The sequence below is a fragment of the Heptranchias perlo genome, chromosome 32, assembly GCF_035084215.1.
Source record: "Heptranchias perlo isolate sHepPer1 chromosome 32, sHepPer1.hap1, whole genome shotgun sequence".
Taxonomy (NCBI): Eukaryota; Metazoa; Chordata; class Chondrichthyes; order Hexanchiformes; family Hexanchidae; genus Heptranchias; species Heptranchias perlo.
Window position 1 is genome coordinate 638,155 of NC_090356.1, and position 24,443 is coordinate 662,597.

General features: G+C 44.9%; 2 protein-coding genes across 5 annotated transcripts in view; both read right to left on the reverse strand.

Moving 5' to 3' along the window:
* Positions 1–4,134, reverse strand: part of ubr4 (ubiquitin protein ligase E3 component n-recognin 4) — a 266,230-nt gene extending 262,096 nt beyond the window's left edge. For both annotated transcript variants that reach the window (XM_067970130.1, XM_067970129.1), the window contains exon 1: positions 3,978–4,134. In XM_067970130.1, the coding sequence (XP_067826231.1) occupies positions 3,978–4,111 (134 nt within the window). In that variant the 5' untranslated portion in view covers positions 4,112–4,134. The remainder of the gene's footprint in view (positions 1–3,977) is intronic.
* Positions 4,135–7,437: 3,303 nt separating this feature from the next.
* The window catches only part of emc1 (ER membrane protein complex subunit 1), a 46,004-nt gene continuing 28,998 nt past the window's right edge, over positions 7,438–24,443 (reverse strand). For 2 of the 3 annotated variants that reach the window (XM_067970138.1, XM_067970140.1), the window contains exons 12-22: positions 24,071–24,187; positions 21,095–21,294; positions 19,566–19,715; positions 18,255–18,416; positions 17,385–17,504; positions 14,844–14,981; positions 13,820–13,993; positions 12,739–12,949; positions 11,768–11,852; positions 10,278–10,407; positions 7,438–9,533 (exon numbers count right to left, since the gene is read on the reverse strand). In XM_067970138.1, the coding sequence (XP_067826239.1) occupies positions 9,354–9,533; positions 10,278–10,407; positions 11,768–11,852; positions 12,739–12,949; positions 13,820–13,993; positions 14,844–14,981; positions 17,385–17,504; positions 18,255–18,416; positions 19,566–19,715; positions 21,095–21,294; positions 24,071–24,187 (1,667 nt within the window). In that variant the 3' untranslated portion in view covers positions 7,438–9,353. Of the gene's footprint in view, positions 9,534–10,277; positions 10,408–11,767; positions 11,853–11,962; positions 12,446–12,738; positions 12,950–13,819; positions 13,994–14,843; positions 14,982–17,384; positions 17,505–18,254; positions 18,417–19,565; positions 19,716–21,094; positions 21,295–24,070; positions 24,188–24,443 lie in introns of those variants that run through there. The other variant, XM_067970139.1, reaches the window with a different exon arrangement.

Genomic DNA, 24,443 nt, shown 5'->3' on the forward strand with positions numbered 1-24,443 from the left:
GACTGCAGCAGTTCAAGAAGGCGGCTCACCACCACCTTCTCAAGGGCAATTAGGGATGGGCAATAAATGCCAGCCTCGCCAGCGACGCCCACATCCCATGAACGAATAAAAAAAAGCAATGAGATGTGCGACAAGAAAATCTGTTTGTTCGGTGTTGGTTGAGGCATAGATATTGGCCAGGACACTGGGAGAATTACCCTGGACTTCTTCGAATAGTGCCGTGGGTTCTTTTACATCCACCTGAGGGGGAAGACGGGATGCCATCTCATCCGAAAGATGGCACCTCCCTCAGTACTACATTGGATTGTCAGCTGAAATTTTATGCTCAAGTCTCTGGGGAAGGGCTTAAACCCACAACCTCTGACCCAGAGGCGAGAGTGCTACCCACTGAGCCAAATCATCTACAGAATTGTTTGAAGAAAGTTGGTGCTGAATTTCTATGGAAGCATCACTGATATAACCGTCTTTAAAACGTTCGTACGTTGAAAATTTATGGAGTGGGTACAGTTGGCTCCTAAAGCAGCCACTATACCCCAGTCGAGTTGCAGGTCAACGAGGATAACGATCCTCTTTATGCCATGTCTCACTGTACCACACTGCCTTGCAAAGTATCAGGCTCCAACCAGCTGTAAAATTCTGCCTGAGGGAGGCAGCAGAAACTCTACTCAGATTATATTTTGTTACACATTTTTATTTTGCAGGGTACACAATACCAACAATCTTGTGGATAACAATTGCAAATAAAGCGGTACTACTATACTCCTCACCACGCCCACCAAAATGGTTCTGGTAGAAGACTGCAGAACAAAACAACATTTTCAAACTGAACAACAACTCTATCATCAGCTCAGTCCCTGCACGCACTACAGATAGCTGTGCAGAGAAACCTCAACATCTCACTAAGGCTTTTTAATACATCTACTACCCATAGACAGTAATTAAACTGCAAGTCACTGAGGTGAACTCCAGAGTTCTATTACAATGCATATAAGCAGACCCAGGGACTATGATAAGCACAGTCATTCCCATCCAATTTCATGCTATTTATATCCCTTACCTAATCAGAGTACTGCTGTCTTATTTTTCAGTCAGGGTTATGTAACCACAGCTGACACCAGCACATCATGTGTTTGGGCTGCCACCATTTGCCAGGAGATGGGACCACAGCTCCAATTCTCAGATCTATTTCGCTATTGAAAATTCTCATGGGGAGGAGTTTCAGGGTACTTTTTATTTAAACTATTCACCATTTTATATAGGGAAATATCCTACAAGAACAATAGTCATTCTTTAAAATCATCATATTTTGAGCGGCACTGGAACACTGACATCTATCTCCAGCTGACAGCATAATCTGCTGGGTTCAGGCGTGTCAGGATCAGATCTTGGGACAATCTAAAGTTACAGTCCTGTCATTTTGAATGGTGCCATCAGCGATATCATGCAGCCGCCCAGCATGGAGGGAGCCCAACTGCACACAGCTCCTGCAGCTCAGAAACCTGATGCTTTAAAAATTATAACCCCTAGTGAAGGGGCTGTTCCAAATAAAGAGGGAGACACTACACAAGATGGTGGGGGGGGTGGGGGAATGATAGAATAAAATAGGGAGGTACAATGAAAATAGGAACATACTTTGAATGAGATGGGGGTACATTGAATAAAATGGGAGCAACATTTAACTATTTGATGGCCTTGCCCTTCAGCCCTATAACCCAAGAGATTTTAAGAAATTATTAGCAACAATGAGAGAGCTCACAGAAATGGTGGTAACCTTTTGGCTTGGGTCAGCAATTGGTTAGGAGGTAGGAGAGACAGAGTAGGGATAAAAGGAATGTACTGATTGGTGGGATGTGACAATTGGTGTTTCCCAGGGATCTGTACTGGGACCTCAGCTTTTCATCATATTCTGTATATTAATGACTTGGATGAAGGAACAGAGTTGTACATCCAAGTTCGCAGATAACACTAAGTTGCGAGGCACAGCAAGTTGTGCAAACGGGAACAGGAAGTTACAAAGGGACATAGGCAAACTAAGCGAGTGGGTAAAACTGGGGCAAATGGAGCTTAATGTGAGGAAGTGTGAGATCATCCACTTTGGATCCCAGAAAAACAAATCGGAATATTTTCCTAATGATGAGACACTAGATACGGGAGGGGGCAGAGCGAATAAAACAGGAGGGGGCACGGCGAATAAAACAACAGCTTGCATTTATTTAGCGCCTTTAACGTAGAAAAATGTCCCATGGTGCTTCACAGGAGCGATTTTCAAACAAAATTTGTTTTACCGAGCCACATAAGGAGATATTAGGACAGGTGACCAAAAGCTTGGTTAAAGAGGTAGGTTTTAAGAAGTATCTTAAAGGAGGAGAGGTAGAGACGCAGAGGGGTTTAGGGACGGAATTCCAGACCTTAGGGCCTCGGCAGCTGAAAGCACAGCCGCCAATGGTGGTGTGATTAAAATCAGGGATGTGCAAGAGGCGAGAATTGGAGGAGCATGGAGATCTAGGAGGGTTGTACGGCTGGAGAAGATTAGAGAGATAGGGAGGGGCAAGGCCATGGAGGGATTTGAAAACAAGGATGAGAATTTTAAAATCAAGGCATTCCCTGACCGGGAGCCAAGGTAGGTCAGTGAGCACAGGGGTGATGGGAGAACGGAACTTAGTGTGAGTTAGGATACGGGCAGCAGAGTTTTGGATGAGTACGACTTTAAGGAGGGTGGCAGATAGGAGGCCGGCCAGGAGAGCACTGGAAAAGTCAAGTCTAGAGGTAACAAAGACATGGATGAGCATTTCTGCAGCAGATGAGCTGAGGCAGGGACGGAGACGGGCAATGTTAAGGAGACAGAAGCAGACGGTCATGGTAATGATGTGGGTATATGGTCAAAAGCTCAACTCGGTCAAATAGGACAGCAAGGTTGCAGACCGTCTGTTTCAGCCTCAGACAGTGGATAGGGAACGGAGTTTGTGGCAGGAACTGAAGACAATAGCTTTGGTCTTCCCAATATGTGAGTGGAGGAAATTTTTGCTCATCCAGTACCAGATGTCTGACAAGCAATGTGACAATTCAGGGACAGTGGAGGGGCCGAGAGAGGTGGTGGTGAGGTAGAGCTGGGTGTCGTCAGAGTACATGTGGAACCTGACGTTGCGTTTTCAGATGATGTCACCGAGGGGCATCATGTAGATGAGAAATAGGAGCGGGCCAAGGATAGATCCTTGGGGGACTCCAGAGGTAACAGCGCCGGAGCGGGAAGAGAAGCCATTGAAGGAGATTCCCTGGTTACGACTGGATAGAAGGAATGGAACCAGGCGAGTGCCGTCCCACCCAGCTGGATGACAGGAGAGGCGTTGGAGGAGGATGGTGTGGTCAACCATGTAAAAGGCTGAAGACAGGTTGAGGAGGATGAGGAGGGATAGTTTACCATGGTCACAATCACGTAGGATGTAATTTGTGACTTAGACAAGGGCCGTTTCAGTTCTGTGGCAGAGGCAGAAACCTGATTGATTGGAGTTGCAGGAAAGATACACATGGATTTGGGAGGCGACAACACATTCAAGGATTTCGAAGAGGAAAGGGGGGTTGAAGATGGAGGGATAGTTTGTAAGGACAGAAGGGTTAAGGGTGGGTTCTTTGACGACGGTGATGGCGGCAGATTTGAAAACGGATGGGGGCGCACGGGACGGGAGGGGAGGGGAGGGGGCGCGGCGGATGTAATGTCCTGGCCCCTCCCCCTCTTGTTTGCTTCACATTCTAGAAATTTCCCGGCTGTTCGCCTAGTGACGGGCCGGAGGCGATGTGCCCGTTTCCTGTCTCCCGCCCCCGGTATCCCGCTGGAATCAGGAGCCGAAACTGCAGCCAGTGACCCCAGGCCCGGACACTGAGGTGTTGCGGGCCCCTGCCCCCATCTCGGGCGGGCAGCCGCCCTGCCCCTGCCCCTCCCCCTCCCGGGCCAGCCGCCGGTATGAGGCCACCCGCTTTACCTGTTAATGACCGAGCTGACGAGCTGAGAGATATCCCGCGGCTCGAAGGTGGAGTAGGAGGCAGCGAGGAGCGGGCGGACGGCAGCACTCCAGTCGGGATCGGGCTCCGGGGCCGAGGCCGAGTTGAGCGCCATCTTACGCGGGCCGGTTGGTGCAGCGTACTAAAGACTCCGGGCAGCCACGCGCGCAGGCGCGTTTCAGGCTGGTGCATCGCTTAAACCGGTCCGGGCGGACGGCCCCACGGTGAATCATGGGATCACGGGGGCGTTTCAGACCGATGGCGGGGGAGGGGGGGATTCTGAGCTCCATAAGAAATAGGAACAGGAATAGACCACGTGGCCCTTCAAGTCTACTCCGCCATTCAATATCATGGCTGATCTCTATCCTCAACTCCACTTTCCCACCCGATCCTAATATCCATTGATTCACGGAGAGTCCATAAATCTATCGATCTCAGTCTTGAATATATGCCCCCGAGTTCTAGATTCTCCAGCCAGGGGAAACAACCTCTCAGCATCTACAATGTCAAGCCCCCTCAGAATCTTATGTTTCAATGAGATCACACCTCATTCTTCTAAACTCCAGAGAATATCGGCCCATTTTACTCATCTTCGGACAACCCTCTCATTCCAGGAATGAATCTAGTACTCCGGTTGTGGTCTCACCAAAGCCCTATACAATTGTAATGATGTGGAGATGCCGGTGATGGACTATAACTTGGTGTTGTAAAATTGTTTACAATTGTCAACCCCAGTCCAACGATTTTTATTTGAAATCTACAAGCTTTCGGAGGCTTCCTCCTTCCTCAGCTCCTGACATTTACCTGAGGAAGGAGGAAGCCTCCGAAAGCTTGTAGATTTCAAATAAAAATCGTTGGACTATAACTTGGTGTTGTAAAATTGTTTACAACTATACAATTGTAGCAAGACTTCCTAACTCTTATACTGCAAACCCCTTGCAATAAAGGCCAACATGCCATTTGTCTTCCTAATTGCTTGCTGTACCTGCATGCTAACTTTTTGTGTTTCGTATACAAGGACACCCAAATTTCTCTGAAAACCAACATTTAATAGTTTCTCACCATTTAAAAAATATTTTGCTTTTCTATTCTTCCTACCAAAGTGGATAACCTCACATTTCCCCACATTATACTCCACCTGCCACCTTCTTGCCCACTCACTTAATGTGTCTATGTCCCTTTGCAGACTCTTTGTGTCCTCCTCACAGCTTACTTTCCCACCTACCTTTGTATCATCAGCAAACTTGTGTACGTTACACTCGATCCCTTCATCTAAGTCATTAATGTAAATTGTAAATAGCTGAGGCCCAGGCACTGATCTTTGCAGCATCCCATTAGTTACAGCCTGCCAACCTGAAGATGACCCGTTTATCCCTACTCTCTGTTTTCTGTCCTTTAACCAATCCTCTATCTATGCTCATATTATCGCCAACCCCATGAGCCCTTATGTTGCATAACAACCTTTTATGTGACACTTTATCAAATGCCTCTTGGAAATCCAAATATACTACATCCACTGGTTCCCCTTAATCCACCCTGTTAGTTACATCCGCAAAGAACTTTTAATAAATTTGTTAAACACGGTTTCCCTTCCATAAAACCAGGTTGACTCTGCCTAATTATGTGTTTTTGGAAGTGCCCTATTAACACTTCCTTAATATTGGATTCCAGCATTTTCCCGACAACTGATGTCAGGCTAACTGGCCTGTAGTTCCCTGTTTTCTCTCTCCCTCCTTCCTTGAATAGGAGTGTTAAATTTGCTACCTTCCAATCCGCTGGGACCCTTCTAGAATCTAGGGAATTTTGGAAGATCATAACCAATGCATCCACTATCTCTGCAGACACCACCAGAGGAAATAATTTCACTCTCATCTAAAACACTTCACTCAGGTCACCCCTTAACGTTCTATACTCAATGGAATACAAGCCAAGTCTATGCAACTGAAAATACTCTGATTTATCTGTCTTAGAACTCCCTCCGCCACAGTTTTGCCCACTCAACTGTATCCCACTCACCTCCCACCCTGAAAGCTCCAGTTAGAAGCACCAACAATAAAGCAACATTATAAAAGCAGGCAGTATCAGTACCTCAGACTGTATGGCATCTACTCCCTGTCCAGTCCATAACTGTTACAAATTTCATTTGTAATCTACTCCCAGCCCTCAAACTGCTCAATAAAGTAAATGGTCTTCAATGGGAATGATACATAACATGAGAACAAGGAGGATGGAAAAAAAGGCAGGCATCGTAAACAAATACTGCTCAAAATGTTGTAAGTGGGAATGTTAAATTATCCATTACATAGAACCTACATCACAGAAACAGGCCATTCGGTCTATGCCGTTGTTTATACTCCACACCAGCCTCCTCCAACCCTGCCTCCGTATCCCTCTATTCTCTTCTCCCTCATGTATGCATTAGCTGTTAGATTCAGTTAGAACAATTTTATATGTCTGATTGGATTTTGAAATGTAGTGCTGAGGGCTAAGAACTCTTCGAATGTGCAAGAAGAGTGTTCGAGACAAAGGAAGCAGTTTATACTCTAAATACATCAGTGAAAATTTCAACAGTCTCGTGTTCACTCTCTCTGAAGTAGAAAAAGAGTTGGGCTGAATGGAAATCCATTTAGGTCCACATCTTTTATCTGAGGAAAAATTCCAGGTAAGATTCCCAAATATTAAATTAGATCTTTAATCAATAGACTCACTGTTATTTTATTTAGGTGTCATCTAAGGCTCAGTGGTAGCACTCTTGCTCTGAGTCAGAAGGTTGTGGGTTCGAGCCCCACTCCAGAGACTTGAGCACATATTCTAGGCTGACGTTTCAGTACAGTACTGAGAGCGTGCTACATTGTTGGAGGTGCCGTCTGCCTGCTCAGGTGGATGCAAATGTTCCCACGGCACTATTGGAAGAGCAGTGGAGGTCTCCACAGGTGTCCTAGCCAACATTTTTCTCTCAACCAAGATCACTAAAACAGATTATCTGGTTATCTATCTCATTGCTGTTTGTGGGACCTTGTTGTTTCACTGATGTATTAAATCTGATGTATTTAACATACAAACTGATTTTAAAATACAGTTCAAGACATCTTCATGTCAAATAATGGTGGGAGCTGATTGCAGCAGGACCCATTTACAGTAAATAGAGTAATAAATGGAAGATCAGCTGTTTCAATTAGTTAAATTTTATAACCCCAAAAATTAGAACAATCCAACTGCAACACCAACCTCTGTAAAGTACTGTTGAGAGAAGCAGCCACCATCTGCGTGACATTACTCTACGAGTCTGTCCTCCCATTAAATGACGGTTAGAAACTACTTGGAAAGCAAACATTGTGGATCTAGTTATTGTCCATGTCTTAATCTGCCCAAACCACCATACTGATGCAGCTAATGTCAAACATTACATTATCTACATCTAAAGCTCGGAAGATAACCAAGTTCAATGTCACAGTAATGTTTTATTAAGTGGTTTCAAAAACAGTAACAACCCATGAAACATAAATTAGTATTTGCTATTTAACAGATTTCAATACATCAATTTCAAGTAGTTTCAAGTAGCAATGCTTTTGATGTGCCTATACTGGAATTACAGGAATGGGAGAGAATAAGACACCTATCTAACCAGGAAAGGGTTAGTTATAACTGCCATTCTAACCTTCCCTTTCCTGCAACACAACCCTAAAGCTTGGGCACATGATTAGAATCTGAGATATTCACACAGATCTGGCTTTAATCCTGCTCACTCACTCACTCATCCATTGCACATTTTAAGTTGGCTCTAAATCTGTATCTGGGTTTTCAGGTGTTAAATATTAAACATCCGTAACTTAAGATCGTAAACAGTCAAAATCCTCCATTCTTAGGGTACACTTGCAAGTGTTAAATTTTTCAGAATTTTTTGTATTTCACACATTTGTAAGGTGACACGGAAGGTACATGCACTCACCACCACAACTCCCTCACGTACCAACTTCATGATCTCAATCAAAACAATTAACAGCAAAGTTTTCAAATTCTAGCTAGTAATCGATCAGCAATCCCCCCATTAAAATTTTATTCAAAACATACAAAATCCTGAACTGATTTCCATAAAATTGATATCACTCATACTGATTAAGTGACATCTCAATCACCATCAACATGCAACACCATAAAGTGGGATTGCTTATTACACAGGGAGATCAACATAATCATGGCACTAAAATAAAAGATACCAAGTCAGTAATTTATTTTTTAAATCAAGACTTTTGCTAAGAGTCCAATTGGCTATGATAACAGAACCATTAATGCAGGGATTCATACTAAGGCTGCTGAATGCACGTGTAGAGATTAGATCAAGAGCGGTGAATATAAATTCAAACAAAGCATGGAATTAACTAGCTGACTGGGACAGGAATCAGGTAATGTGCTGAATACACCACACATTTGGAAGCTGTGGGTTGGACTAAGCACAAAGACAATCTGAGCTCTTGCAGAATATTCAATATCCAGATGTTCTACTAGCTGGATGACTGGCAGCCTCATTGTACATGCCAGATCCAAAACTATTCAGCTGGACAGATTTTAGCTGTGAGGCAGTGCATGGAATTGGAATTGTCCATTTCTGAGTGTTGGGATATGCTCACGGGTGGACGGGGTAGTACACTTTCCTACCACCATGTGGCTCCAGTGCCATTCCAAACAGAAAAAAGCACTCTAGCAACACCTGGTGGCAGCGCTTCAGTATTGCAGACCAGCTCTTTATTAAACATTTCAAACCCTGCCTCACAGACAAGCATTAGACCAATGATGGTGGGCAACTTAAACCGTGTGCAAGGCCGGGGTTTTCTGTCCAATGACCCGACAGTGAGGCCAGTCTCCAGCACTCATGTTTAAAGGGGAACCCGAGCTGGATACAATATCCATGTTCCAATATCAAATGTCAACCAGCTCCAAAAGCACAACGAAAGCTAAAGATTTAAAGCCCAGCACCGGGAAACATTCAAATTCAGCTCTGCTATTAATCGTAACATTTCACTTTCAACTGTTCCCCTTTCAGCTCCAAGCCATTTTGGAAGAACAAAAATACCTTTACCTCAAAAAAAAATTCTGATCAATAAACCAACTTTTAACAGCTTCAATTAATTTTACACTTAAACCAATTTTTTTTTTAAAAATCTACTCATGAAAGTGTCCATCGCTCTGCTTCTCGTAGTGGGAGTGTGTTACAAAAAATATACATAGTATGTACATGGGCACAACAGCACCACCTCCATCGAGGTCCCTTAGTAAGGTTGTTCACAAACTCTACAACAGCACCCATCTTCTGCTCCACACGGCTCAGAGAGAACTACTCCCTTCTATGCTGATGGTATTTATCGCCAGGCTCGGTTGAGGAGCTTCACCTGGGCTAGGCGCTTCGTGATCATAGTCGTAAAAACCAACCCAAAGAGAACGCTGCTGATGAGCACGTAATCGTAATCATCCTTCAGAACATCAAACTGCTTTGATGGGTAAACGCGGGTCTGGAAGATGTCCAGTCCATAGACAACAACCTGAAATAGACAAAACACTCAGTAGTTAGACTCCAGTGTAACAGCCACTCCTTTCCCACTTAGGCTCTTCGCTAATTAGTGACATGCCCCTGGCCATAAACACACATCACTCTCTCAAGGGGAACCCATCACATCTTTTTACCTCACTAGTCAGGGATGTGAAAGATCAGACTGTAACACAGTTTAGAAAGTCTGAATACCCAGCACTGCCCGAGCACTGTCTCTGCTGCTAGGGGGAAGGGGGTGTGGGGCGGAGGGAGGGTTTGGCACACCCATGGCAAATCCTCAGCCAATTGTGAAGTAATAGTCGTGCCACCAACGGTGAATTCTACAACATTGAAATTCTCATTATTCAGCTGCAGGATGAAGCAGAGTGGTAGGAGCCAAGCAAGAGAAATAAAGAAATATACACAACATGTGGCATGATCTGAACACTGGAAGCATTTAAAATAAAGTAGCCTTTGTCTCAAAGAGCTCACAACAACCTATTTATCTTGTGGATTATAACATATTTCCTGTAAGATGTCACCTATAAAACCAGTCGATGAGAAACTACCTCTATAAACACCAGGTTACCAATCACATCCCAGGGTTAACCACTTCAGTTGGCTGTAGCAAACTGGTTCTATGGTTGGTTTCAATAGAACCAAACTCAAGGGGCTGAATGGCCTACTCCTGTTCCTATGTTACAAGGCAGTGTAAACTGACAAAGCTGTGACTGGTGGCAGGTTGTTACACACTGACCAGGCAGGTGGACTCCAGACCAGAAGGAGCGGTGTAAATTCCCCGTACTCGGGAAACAGATTGATTGTAGTTGATGTACCATTCTGATCGGATTGGTAGTTCTGGAGCATAAGGAATTAGGTTCTCCTCTCTGAAAAAAAATAAAAGGTTTATGAAAAACTGGTTTTAATTTCTCTGAGAGATAACTACACACAGAAACAATTTACCCTAAAAATGAAGACAATCCCCAGAAAAACCATGGAAACTCAAGCATCAGAAAGCCACATGACCAGTAACAATTCGGAATAGCCACGTCCCATTGATTGTACAATTTCAAGTCCTGGGTTTGCAAGGAGTCAAATTTCAGCACAGTATAGAGGCCATTAAGCCCATCATGTCTGTGCTGGTACTCACTCTACAATGGAACTTATCTTCAGCTCATTTAAAATTCTGCTGCCTGTATCCCATCCCCCACCAAATCCCATTCACCTGTCAACCAGTCCTTAATAAGCTGCAATGGGTTCCAGTCCGCCAATGCCTCAAATTTAAAATTCTCATCCTCAGGTTTAAAATCCTCCATGGCCTCGTCCCTCCCTATCTTTGTAGCCGCCTCCAGCCCAGTAACCCTCTCTTCCTCTGGCTGATGTGCCAATTGATATCCTGGATAACATTAAGACTTGGGTCACAGATGACAACTCTTTCCCCCTCGTCAAGACTACCCCACCCGACTATTCGTTCCATCACATCACTCACCGTAACCATCCTGCGGTGGCATAGCTCTCAGAGCCAGATCCAACCTCAACCTGTCCCTTACTCCTGTCACTTTCTCCTCTACCACCTGTCCCATTTCTTCTTCAAAATCCTTCTCATCCATTAGCCTCTCAAGTCTCCTGTCAGCTTTTGAGGCAAATTTCCTCCTTACTCTGCCTCTGCACCGAGTAATTTCTTATCATCCACGATTTAAACCTTAATCTCAGTTCTCCTTACCCCATTTTCTCTAATTTCTCTTCTCTCCTGTCCTCACTATTCACATACTTTTCCCCATCCATATCATAACCATGTCATCTTGAGAGATCTTACCACCAGAGACCCCTTCCTGTTTCTCTTAATGTCCGGATTATCCTGCTTGCATCAACTCATCTAAATGACCCTCTGTTCCTGGAGAAAACTATCACCCTGCTTCTTTTCCAACACTGTCAAACTTCCATCTTCCTCTCCTCTGGTCTTCCAATATCTGCTGCAGCACAACTTTCCCAACAGCTCCCTTGCCTCTGCCTTTGATGCCATCATCATTCCAGGACCCTCATCATTCCAGGACCCTCACCATCACCCACCCTCACATCTGGTGTTGCAAATAAACTGACTAAATACAAACCGGACTGCACCAGCTGGCTTCTGTTCTGCATTTACTCACCCAAATATATACCACCAGAAACTGCATGTTTGACATTGGCTCTACCCCACCTACAGATCACAGTCCCCGTCCCAGAGGGGATAGTTTGTCAGCTCACCGGCTTTGCTCAGATGGAACTTCTGGACGTCGAGGATCCAGAAATGCTTTTGGCAAAGAAAGAATTCCTCCAGAGTGTAGTCCGACTGCAGCACAGGAAATAATCCATTAGAATCCGAGACTAACTGGAGAGCACAATAAACCAATCGTACCTGCATCATCCATCCCCATCACCAACCCCCCATCACCACCCAACCCCATCATCTACCCGCATCATCGAAGAATCTCACAGCACAGAAAGGGGTCATTCAGCCCATCGTAGCTGTGCTGGCTCTCTGAAACAGCTATCCATTTAGGGCAGCCTTCTAAATTTTTCTCTTTCAAATATTTATCCACTTCTCTTTTAAAAGCTATTATGGATTCTGCTGTTTCTGGTGAGACATTCCATGTTCTGGCAATCCTCTGCATATAAAAATGATTGTAAACTCTCCCCTATTTTTTTTGATGATCAATTTATGCCCTCCAGCTACCAATTCATCAATCAATGGAAATAGTTTTTGCCTATTTACCTTATCAAAACCCTTCATAATTTTAAACACCTCTATCACATCTCTTCACAGTCCCAGTTTCTTTCTCTGTGTTCATAACTAAAGCCTCTCAACCTTGGTATCATCCTAGTGAATCTCTTCTGCATCCTCTCCATGACCTTGACATCCTTCCCAAGGACACAATATTCTAACTGTGGAGGACAAACCAATATTAACTCGTGCAGAAACTTCAGACATGGTTAAGGAGTTCAAAACCAGCAAGAAGCAAGTCAACAGTCATAGCACCAACCATTTAATAAATTTAATGCTTGACTTTTTAATCCAGACGAGGGGAGCAAATATTCAACGTAAACATACAGCACGTTATTTGGGCTAGCTCTACAGCATTCACCGATCTCCCCTCTGTCAGCCCAGAACACACAGTCCCCACTCGCCATCAGTCATTTGCTCCCCCACATTGCCCAAGAACTGATCTGCCACTTACTCAGCAAGTGGCGGCTGGTGATCCCTTTCTCTGTGATGGTGGCTTCTACCAGACTGATAGCTGATGGGAAGATGTAGGACTGCTGAAAGATGATGGGAGAGAGGGGACGGTCGAGTGAGCTGAATGCTGTGCTGTTGTACCGGTCTGTTCCCTCGTACAGTTCCAAAACGGTCATCTCATTCCTTCGGGACTTTGTGTTCCAGTACTGGTACTAGTGGTGGCAAAGGAACAGTAGAGAACAGAGTTAGGATTGAAGCAGAGAGAGCCTGCCCAGTCTGGACAGTGTCTATAAGCTAATTATATTAAACTGCAGCAAAGGAACAGTACATCAGGAAAAGCCGTTTCTTCAACCTTTTACCGGGCCGGGCGACGGTAGGAGTTCCTTCCTGTAGCTGAGACATTACAGCATGCGTCCCACACACAGAGAGATGTGTGGAGTTGCTGCACGAACAAGTGTTGCCTGACATTAACAAAACCCCAGGTTTACCTGAGGCTGCAAAACTTCAATGTAGAGTCAACAGCTTAAAATCATACAATTGTGACTAAAAGGAGCCCCCAGTGTAATCACATGATTTAATTCCAGAATCAGATGTTCAATACCCTGAATCAACTTTTTGCCCCTTCCAATCACTATCCAGCAGTTCCTATTGGAAATTGCGCTTGTGTGGAGTGGACTGGAGGACTGGATCGGGCTCAGCTGTGACGCCCACCACAGCTAACTAGCCTGCCAACAGACAGGAACATCTTACACCTCTATAGCACTCCTCACATACAGAAAAATATCTCTGTTTTCCTGCTACTCAGTGTGCACAAAGGAAAAGGTTGGGATGAGAAGGTGAAGGAACTGTTGAAGAAAAGAGTTTCAGAAAGTTTTTTAAAACATGGAGGAAGGAGGCAAAGCAGAGGAAACCGGGGAGGAAACTGAGGAGGGGTTTTGAATAAGACAAGATTCCTGCAGTTAAATTGCTGAGTGGTCACTTGGGTGAGATTTGAGTCTCGGAGCTGGAAAGGTCCTAACACAATCATTCAGGGTGAACAAACACCCACCGAATCCCCGATTTACCACATTCCTCGTCCTTACCACCAGCCAGTTTTCCGAGTGCACAACGTAAACTGGTCCCCTTGCTTTCCGCTGCACAGACTCATGGATGATCCGTCCAGTCACCCCATCAATAAGGTAGACACAGATGAAGGTGCGTTCATGGTGCGTATCGATGCTCTCAGTAACCACCGCCAGCAAATTGGGATTCAGATACTGGAAAACAAGAATCAACTGTAAAATAAGGCAGCAGAGAGTCTGACAACTGGCACATCAGTCAGTAAATGAAACAAACTATTGATTCTCAATCCACAAGATTAAATCCGGTTACATTTCATGACCACAGAATCTTGTTACAATAAGCTCACAGGCAATAAAACCATTCTCATCTGAGATTGTTGGAGGTCCGAGCCCCTCCCCACTCCAGCTGGAAGCCGGAGAATCATCTGTTGTTGAGGTTCAGAGTCTATACTATGAAACCTGGCTGCAGAGTGCAGTGTTAGACTGACCGATTGAACACCGAACTGAAATACAGTCCCATTATTGGCTGGGCAGCAAACAAACCCTTTCTGACTGCTTCAACCTCCCCGAGGCTCATTCAATCCAATACCAGAAACTGCTGCGCAGTAAATCACACATTTACGAAGTTCTCCCAAATTAGGTTCCCTCAATGCTGTGCACCATTTCCCAGCCAGGAGCGAGTACAGGCAGCCTACTCTCTGAGGCTCGGTCCGGAGTGACCCTTGCCCCAGCCCAGGGATAACAGAGTGCGGACCGGAGCGACCCTTGACCTGCGCTCGGCACTTTATTCTGACAGTGAGGCTGAGATAGAGGAATTGGCTTGCACAGAATTACAGGTGGAGACCTGTGCTGCACTATTCTACTGCACATTATAGGCAGTGGCACACTCGAGCACCATACTGCTACTAAAACACATTTAATGTTCAAATGAAAACGGGAACATTTTTAATTCTGTACAGTATTTAAAATAACACGTTACCGTTTCTGAAGCTATAAACTATAAAGTTTGAAAATTAAGATTGTGACTTGGCTCTGCTGCCAGCACCTTGTAGAGGACGCTGCGATCTCCCATGACTCGACCCTGCGAGTGCACATGCTCGTTCGACCGCTTTCCTTTCACAATCACTACTCTTTGTGCATCAGTCGGAATCACCACATCCCAGATCTGCTCAGTCCGAAGATCCTGCAGGAGAAGGAGGTGATATCATCGAAACATAGAATTATAGAACCATAGAAAAGTTACAACACAGAAGGAGGCCATTCAGCCCATCGAGTCCGTGCTGGCTCTCTGCAAGAGCAATCCAGCTAGTCCCACTCCCCCGCCCTATCCCCGTAGCCCTGCAAATTTTTTCCTTTCAAGTACTTATCCAATTCCCTTTTGAAAACCATGATTGAATCCGCCTCCACCACCCCCTCGGGCAGTGCATTACAGATCACAACTACTCGCTGTGTAAAAAAGTTTTTTCTCATGTCGCCTTTGGCTCTTTTGCCAATCACCTTAAATCTATGTCCTCTGGTTCTTGACCCCTCCGCCAATGGGAACAGTTTCTCTCTATCTACTCTGTCTAGACCATTCATGATTTTGAATACCTCTATCAAATCTCCTCTCAACCTTCTCTGCTCTAAGGAGAACAACCCCAGCTTTTCCAGTTTATCCACGTAACTGAAGTCCCTCATCCCTGAAACATATTTCTAGTAAATCTCTTCTGCATCCTCCCTAAGGCCTTCACATCCTTCCCAAAGTGCGGTGCCCAAAACGGGACACAATTCTCAGAATGGAAGAGGGGGTGGAGCCCTAATAATAAAGGATGACATAAGGACAGTGGTGAGAAAGGATCTTGGCTTGGAGGATCAGGAAGTAGAATCAGTATGGGTGGAAATTAGAAATAACGAGGGGCAGAAAATACTTGTGGGAGTAGTTTACAGGCATCCTAATAGCAGCTATACACTTGAACAGAGTATTAATCATGAAATAATAGGAGCTTGTAACAAAGGAAATGCAGTCATCATGGGGGACTTTAATCTGAATATAGACTGGGCAAATCAAATTGGCAAAGGTAGTTTGGAAGACGAGTTCATGGAATGTATTCGACACGATTTCCTAGAGCAATACGTCATGGAACCAACCAGGGAACAGGCTATTTTAGATCTTCTATTGTGTAATGAGATCGGGTTAATTAGTAATCGCGCAGTAAAAAAACCTCTGGGGAAGAGCGATCATAATATGATAGAATTTCACAGAGTTTGAAAGTAACATACTTAAGCCAGAAACTAGTCTTAAACCTAAATAAAGCCAATTACATAGTTATGAGGGGCGAGTTGTCAAAGGTAGATTGGGAAATTAAATTAAAGGGTTTGACAGTTGAAAAGCAATGGCAAACATTTAAAGGAATATTTCAATACTCTCAACAAATATACAGACTACAGTAGTGTGGTGATGTTACTGGACTAGTAATCCAAAGTACAGCAGTGTGGTGATATTACTGGACTAGTAATCCAGACTACAGTAGTATAGAGATGTTACTGGACTAGTAATCCAGACTACAGCAGTGTAGAGATGTTACTGGACTAGTAATCCAGGGTGTGCTAGTGCATTGGTTATGTTACTGGACGAGTAATCCAGAAATAAAGAGCTAGTATCAGTGAAAGTGACCAAGAAGCTGTCGGATTGTCGTAAAAACCCAACTAGTTCACTAATGTCCTTTAGAGAAGGAAACCCTAAATGAGATTGTTAGATTTTTGTTAGACAAGGGTATTAAGGGTTACAGAATCAAGGCGGGTAGATGGAGTTAAGATACAGATCAGCCATGATCTAATTGAATGGTAGAACAGGCTCGAGGGGCTGCATGGCCTCCTCCTGCTCCTATGTTCCTAAGCCTGCTGTCCTTACCCGGTCTGGGCCTACATGTGACTCCAGTCCCATACCAACGTGGTTGACTCTTAACTACCTCTGAAGTGGCCTAAGCAAGACACTCAGTTGTATCAAACCACTTTAGGGCAACTAGGGATGGGCAATAAATGCCGGCCTTGCCAGCAAACCCCACATCCTGAGAATGAATTTTTTAAAAACTAGCTTAGAGAATTAATTTCCCATTTTTTATATACTCTATTTATATTGTTATACATTCATTTATATAAAGACATGTTGTATCCAATGCATATCCATAACTCCATCACAGATGCAAAACAATCTTTGAAAAAAAAGAGAAGGAAAGTCAGTCATTTCATCCTGGGCTCTTCTGACTCGGAGGCTGAACTTTACAGACAGTTCACCAACCTCCAATTCAACCCATTAATTTAAACACTTACAATTCCCACAGGTGGTACTCAAAATGGCATTAAAGGGACAGGCCAGCTTAGCAGCAAAACATAATGTCAGCCCTCCGGATCCCCAGCCACCCATGAGAATGTCCCAGGTAATCCTCTAGTTGTACAAAAGAATGCCTGAATTCAACAATTAAATTTGTCCACCTGTATTATACCTGGATCAGAATTAAACATGTTCTAGAGGGCAATGCACCTGAAGGTAAGTAATCGGAGACACTACAAATTGTTTGCACACAAGTTTGTAAACTGACCACAATACCTTGTGTAGACGGAATCCATTCAACTTTCCCCAAACAGGATCCACCAGGTAGAAAAAAACCACGGGGGCCGTGTCCTGGAGTTGCTGCAGGATGTTTCTACTCGAGGGAAAGACCGTCACCTGCAAAGAAATAAAACGGAAAAACTATACCTACTCTTAGTTTCCACTTTGTAATGAGACAATACTCAGGCCCAGCCGGTATTGACAGCTCGCAGTGAGAATATCAGAGGTGACCATTTAAGCAACCTCAGGCAGTCAGACCGCTACGAGTAGCCTTAGCACCCCTGGTTTAGTGGGGGGAGAAAATCAGCCAAGGATCCTGCTCCTGATTACTAACTAGCGACATCTGCTGGAAAGTGCATGTGTGACATTGGGTGGGGACAAGATCAGGCTCACTGTGATGCCCTCTGCAGTTGAGCAGCCTGCCAGCACTCAATATCTAGGGTTATACATGAAGAGTGACTGTGGAACTGTATGTCAACAAGCAGTCAGTACTAATAGCAGAGGAAGGGTGAGAAAAGGAGACAAAATACAGCTGTTTTGCATAATATACAAACATATTTCAAGCATACCTCAAACATCTGTCCAAAACAGGCCCAGCGACTGGTGGTTTGACTGGTAATCTATCTCTGTGACCTCTAGGGTATCTATTGCAGATCTGGTACCTATTGTGGCATTGAGCCAGGGTTAACAATGCATCCTATAGATCTGAACAGTGTAATTAAAAGTAGCTGTACGGCAGGTCAGTCACCGCCCACAGTTTAACATACTCCGATCCATTGCCGTCATCAGTCTGATCACTAATGACAAAAGGGGGGAATGTCAGCCCTGTGAATCCACATCAGTTTCAATAATGAGATAAGGAATTACCTTGTGCTCATCGTCAATTAGGAGTAGGACTTTAGCATAATCTTGGTCCACAATCGGAAGCAGCAAAGACTGAAGAATAGGCCTCGTTAGCACTGGTGGATTGATGTGACTCCGCTTCCCAAAGATCGGATTGAACACATGAAGAGAACTCAGTCCGGTTTCCTGAGTGAAGAGAGGGAGGAGGACGGGGGGAAATAAAAGGATATTTTATCCAATGTTAATTAAAAGGCATAAACAAGTAATTTTTCTTAATTGAACCCTTTACAGAAAGTGAAGAACACAGGAAGTGATCAATCCGAGAATGTGGCTTTGCCGAGTGCTACACTGGCACGTTTCAGGCTCGCTGAAAGTTTGCTCCAATTACTTTGCCTGCTCACAACAGTATGGAGGCATGAAGATAGTCAATGGAACTCAGCCCTCATTCTCTCACAAACACCTAACCTCATACTGTGTTGCCACAGTCTGGGCCGCGAGCGCGGGTCTCACTTGCTCCAACGAGGGGGCATAGATTTAAGGTGAGAGGGGAGAGATACAAAAGGGTCAAGAGGGGCAATTTTTTCACTCAAAGGGTGGTGAGTGTCTGGAACGAGCTGCCAGAGGCAGTAGTAGAGGCGGGTACAATTTTGTCTTTTAAAAAGCATTTGGACAGTTACATGGGTAAGATGGGTGTGGAGGGATATGGGCCAAGTGCAGGCAATTGGGACTAGCTTAGTGGTATAAACTGGGCGACATGGACATGTTGGGCCGAAGGGCCTGTTTCCATGTTGTAAACTTCGATGATTCTATGATTCTATATTTCACTGACAATTCCAAACTGAGTAAAATGCAGTTAGGATATGCTTAGAGAGTGCTGCACTGTCGGAGGTGCCATCTTTTGGATGAGATGTTAAACTGAGGCCCCATGTGCCCTCTCAGATGGGTGTAAAAGATCCTGTGACACTATTCGAAGAAGAGCAGAGGAGTTCTCCCTGGTGTCCTGGTCAATATTTATCCCTCAACCAACATCACCAAAACAGATGATCTGGTCATTATTACATTGCTGTTTGTGGGATCTTGCTGTGCGTAAATTGGCTGCCGTGTTTCCTACATTACAACGATGACTACACTTCAAAAATACTTCATTGGCTGTAAAGCGCATTGGGATGTCATGAGGGCATGAAATGTGCTATATAAATGCAAGTTCTTTCTTTTCTGTGTAATAAGTTAAAATGAATAAAAACAAGAACCCTCGAGGCTGAAGCTCCTTTCTGATAAGGTTACGCGATCCAAAAGCTCCATTAACTGCCTCATAGGTACAGTTTGCACTCTGACCTTGTCCTTGATGATTAAGGTACACTGTGGCGGGTGAGGGAAGTGAGCGGTCGTTCGCTGCACGGTCAGTTTGAAGGATGATCCTGGTTTCACATTCTCAAAGTACTGCTTCCACAAAATGGTCCCAGAGCTACTGTCAATCCCAAAGAGCTGGAAATAAAAAGGTAATTCAGCACTGAAAACCATCACAGACAGCACCAAGGAACAAGACAGTCCAATCTCAGCCCTGCAAACATCGGTAACAGTGCCAGGGGCACAGTCAAATTAAATTAATATGCAAATACTGAAAACACACAGCAGGTTAGAACTGGTGTACACCTGAGGCATTGACAGATACTCACTGACCTGCTGTATATTTCCAAAGTCCCATCAGTGCTAATCAGTACTAGCGCTGGAAGCAGGAATGAAGTCACTTACTCTCCTAGCAGAAGGATAGCATACCAGAGTGAGGAATAATAGAAAAGAAAATATCGTGCAGACTTGATATATAGAAGTGCAAGCGGATAGCAAAAGAATTCCTGATTTTGATATATCAAGATGTCTGCTCCCAACTCTGTGTTTACTTCACTCTCAGACTTTATAGCCGGTCTCTGGCTCTCCCAGGCCATTGCATATCCTTGCACTGTCTTTAAAACTGGCCTGACTCTCCCACTAGAAATTCTTTGGCAGCCCCTTCATTAATCTCCACCAGTCGTCAACCTTCCCCCTGACTCCCATTCAAAAAGGCTGAGAGTCGAATGGTTAGGTTTACCTGTTTGAATATGGCAGATTCAGCGGCACAGACTAGCCAATGAGAGAGGAGCACGGAGGCACAGTGATTCCTCCGCCACTAAACTTGCCAAATTGAAACACATAAACCCGATGGTACTGGTAAAAGTAGCTTTAATTGTTTTGATTCCAGGTCTCATGGTGACCTGGAGTTGAGGGAAGGAGGGGAGCGGACCTGTACTTGGGAATAATGGGGGGTGGATGCTATCACTGAATGAATGGTGGGCAGAGTCAGGTCAGTTTTAAATATAGTGCAAGTACGTTCAGCAGGCTAGAACAGCGAACAACTGGCTAAAGAGTCCATGAGCAGGTGAATGCAGTTGAGAGAAGCCAGAAAATTACTTTGATAGATCACAATATAATTCAAAATAATCTTATGCCAGGATGTAGGACTTGTATTGAAATCTGAAATAGTATGCTCAACTGTACATAGTATTTTGTTTTAAACAAAAAATAAAACTTAACCCAGCATCAAGCACAACGGGTGGACACAACTAAGAGCTCTCTGGCTTCATATCAAAACCAGGATTCCTGCCCGTGACCATTATCTAATGACTTGTGCTGGAAAGCTCACGGGAGCCAAGTGAACACAGGATCAAGTTTTGCTGTGATAGATTGTCAACCAGCCGACATTCACTGCGTTGAAATACACGTGGCCACTTGGGTGAGGGACCAGAGGCGCCCAGCCCGTGTGGACAAGCAGCACCTTGGGCGAGAGTGGGAGACAAGACAACATAGGGCGGTGGCTCAGGGACCATTACCTTTCCAGAGGCTGTCACCATCACCATCATCTTCTGCAGGTTAAACTCATCCCGGGCCAGGTTCTCAATTGTTATTTCATTCTTTGAGTGGCTGCGAGGTTTTCGCGCGTCATAGAACATTTTGAGGAGCTGGTAGCTCCACGCCTGAAGCAGGATCAGCTGGGACGACAGTCGCTTCATGAACATTCCCATCGGACCATCTGTCAGAATAAATAAATGGTCAGAAAATGGACTAGAATAGAAAACAACAGATAACCCCATCATTTCCACAAAAAATCATGTATGCACTGGGACAATGGTTTATAACACTGTGGGTAACATCTCAACTGCACTCGGGGCATTCCATAGCTTGGTCACCTAGATTCACAGTGTGGGGAATGTATTCTAACAGAGTACTGCATAGTCCTCTCGCCTCAGTCTCATCCCATTCAGGAGATTCTAACACACACGTGACACTTTGTGATCAGCCAGCAGGTTAAACCCAGTAGATCACGGGTTAAAATACTCACATTTTAGAATTTGAACATTAACAATACAGATGTCTGGGAGCCCAATTCAGTCCTCAAACAACTCATACATTACCAAAGGAAATTTTCCACCTTAACGGACATGCTGAAAACACATTTGCACCTTCCACAAAACAACAGAACAAATCTGTGGATTAAACATGTTACCTTGTGCAGCTAGCTCCACAGCAGCATGAACAAAGAAAGCAGCATTTTAATGAAGAGTTGAACATACAGCATAAACCTTCACAACACATGCAACATTCCTATCCCATTGTTGGCAACATGATTTCAAGGAAGCATAATAGCAAGGATGTGAATCCTGAATGGTGAGAAACCCCCAGCAACACAATTCTAGGTTCTGTTCTTCTAAAGGTGGGGTGTATCTGAAGCGTACAGTACTGGTGCCAATAGGAGCAACTTACGGTGATGAATTTAGAGTAGTAGGCAGCTTGAAAGAATATTGGCATAAATATAATTTATTGTGCAGTGCACTGACACCAATACACTAACAAGCAGCATCCTCTCACATACACCACAAATAAACACCCAGCCCAACTCCAGCTCTCTGGGCATTGTATAAATAAGCAGGAACAGGTGCCAAAATCAACTGTAAAATGAAGGCAGGTCATCAGGAACAATACAAAGCATCACAGCTGTACGGCAGAAAGCAACTGAGGAGCAAATTACTGACCGTGTTACGCTACAGCAGCCAATGAGATGCCTGAAACTGAACAACGCATCAGCAAAACTGCTCCTCACACTTCACAGGAATGACGTCAAGCCCTCGGCCAGCAGCTGTTGTACAAACTTCATGTCAGAAACCTGGAGTTTAGACTCAGAATTCTACTCAGATCCCACTTCCCTTATCAGCTGGGTCTTTCCAAATGAAGGAAAGAATCACCACATGACCTGGAAACACTGAATGAGGTTTTATTGTTCAAGATTTCATACAAAAATCCCAGTTTCCAACCTCTGGGATTGTTCTTTCTACATCACATGAACCAGGAAGGCACTGCCAGACGTTTTCATCCTGCAGCATTCAACACACGACAATCAATCACCGCAACAACCAACGTTTTATAAACCTGTTCTTGGGATCTGGGCATCACTGGTAGTTCGGTATTTAATGCCCATCCCAAGTTACCCTGAGGGCATTGAGTCAACGACATAGTGTGGGGCAAGAGTTACGTGTCAGCCAGACTGGGTAGGGGTGGCAGGTTCCCTTCCCTGAAGGACATTAGTGATCTGGTTGAGTTTTGAGTCATTTCTGATGCCAGCCCACAAATTACCACATTTATTGAAATCTTCACACTTGCTATGGTGGGATAACTCTAGGCTACAGGCCCTCATCTCAATTCAGGGGAGGCAACCTCTTGGTAACACAGTGCATTATGGTGCAGATGAACTCACACCCTGCTGGTGCAGTAGCTCACTGTATCCCAGACCCACAGCCTGCTGGTGTAGTAGCTCACTGTATCCCAGACCCACAGCCTGCAGGTGTAGTAGCTCACTGTATCCCAGACCCACAGCCTGCTGGTGTAGTAGCTCACTGTATCCCAGACCCACAGCCTGCAGGTGTAGTAGCTCACTGTATCCCAGACCCACAGCCTGCTGGTGTAGTAGCTCACTGTATCCCTGACCCACAGCCTGCAGGTGTAGTAGCTCACTGTATCCCAGACCCACAGCCTGCAGGTGTAGTAGCTCACTGTATCCCAGACCCACAGCCTGCAGGTGTAGTAGCTCACTGTATCCCAGACCCACAGCCTGCTGGTGTAGTAGCTCACTGTATCCCAGACCCACAGCCTGCTGGTGTAGTAGCTCACTGTATCCCAGACCCACAGCCTGCAGGTGTAGTAGCTCACTGTATCCCAGACCCACAGCCTGCTGGTGTAGTAGCTCACTGTATCCCAGACCCACAGCCTGCAGGTGTAGTAGCTCACTGTATCCCAGACCCACAGCCTGCTGGTACTGTAGCTAACTGTATCCCGGACCCACAGCCTGCTGGTACTGTAGCTAACTGTGTCCCGGACCCACAGCCTGCTGGTACTGCAGCTAACTGTGTAATGGTGCAGGTTTTCCTCCACAATTCTCCATGTGACACATTGCGATCTCAGTGCGTTGCCCCTGGACAAGCTGTCCCAGTGTTTACTGGTTGTGTAAGTTACACGATTCTATCCAACTGATTGCAAACATTCCAAATGCTCATTTGCTTCCGAATGTCCCTCTGATTAGTCAGGAACAGTGTCTACAATCAGCATCCACAAAGCACAAGCAGCAAATGAATTCTGTTGGGCAGTAAGTGAGTGTGAATTAAAACAAATAAAACATCGATTCTCAGGGGTTCCACATGGAGGCGAAATCAAAGTTTCTCTTCATTTCAATTTTAATCAACTGCAAATATGACTCAAGTATTCCTGACTCTTTCCTTCTGAAATTAGCAACAGTTGGACACCTTGGCACTCAGTACCTGCTTTCTTCCCAAATTCGCCCTCCAGCTCTGCCTGTGTTCCTGTTAGAGGTAAATCAACCATCTCCATGGTAACAACTTCTGCTAATGCCTCTTCTCGTGTCCAAATAATTCGACCTGTGAAAACAGGGGATGTTTCTGAGAGTCATTGTGCAGTTTTTGCCTCTCAGTAAAAAATCCACTCCGCAGAGCAGCCGCTCAGACCTCGGCCAGACTTTGACTTCCTCTTTTCAGTTGCCTTCCTCCTCCTTTCTTCATTTCCCCACCGCAGTCGAGTACGCTTGCACCAACGCCCTGCTCCCACAGCTCCCTGATATTGATATGTCCTATGAAGGGACGCAGACCCGAGGAGGGCTCCACCATCAGTCCAATC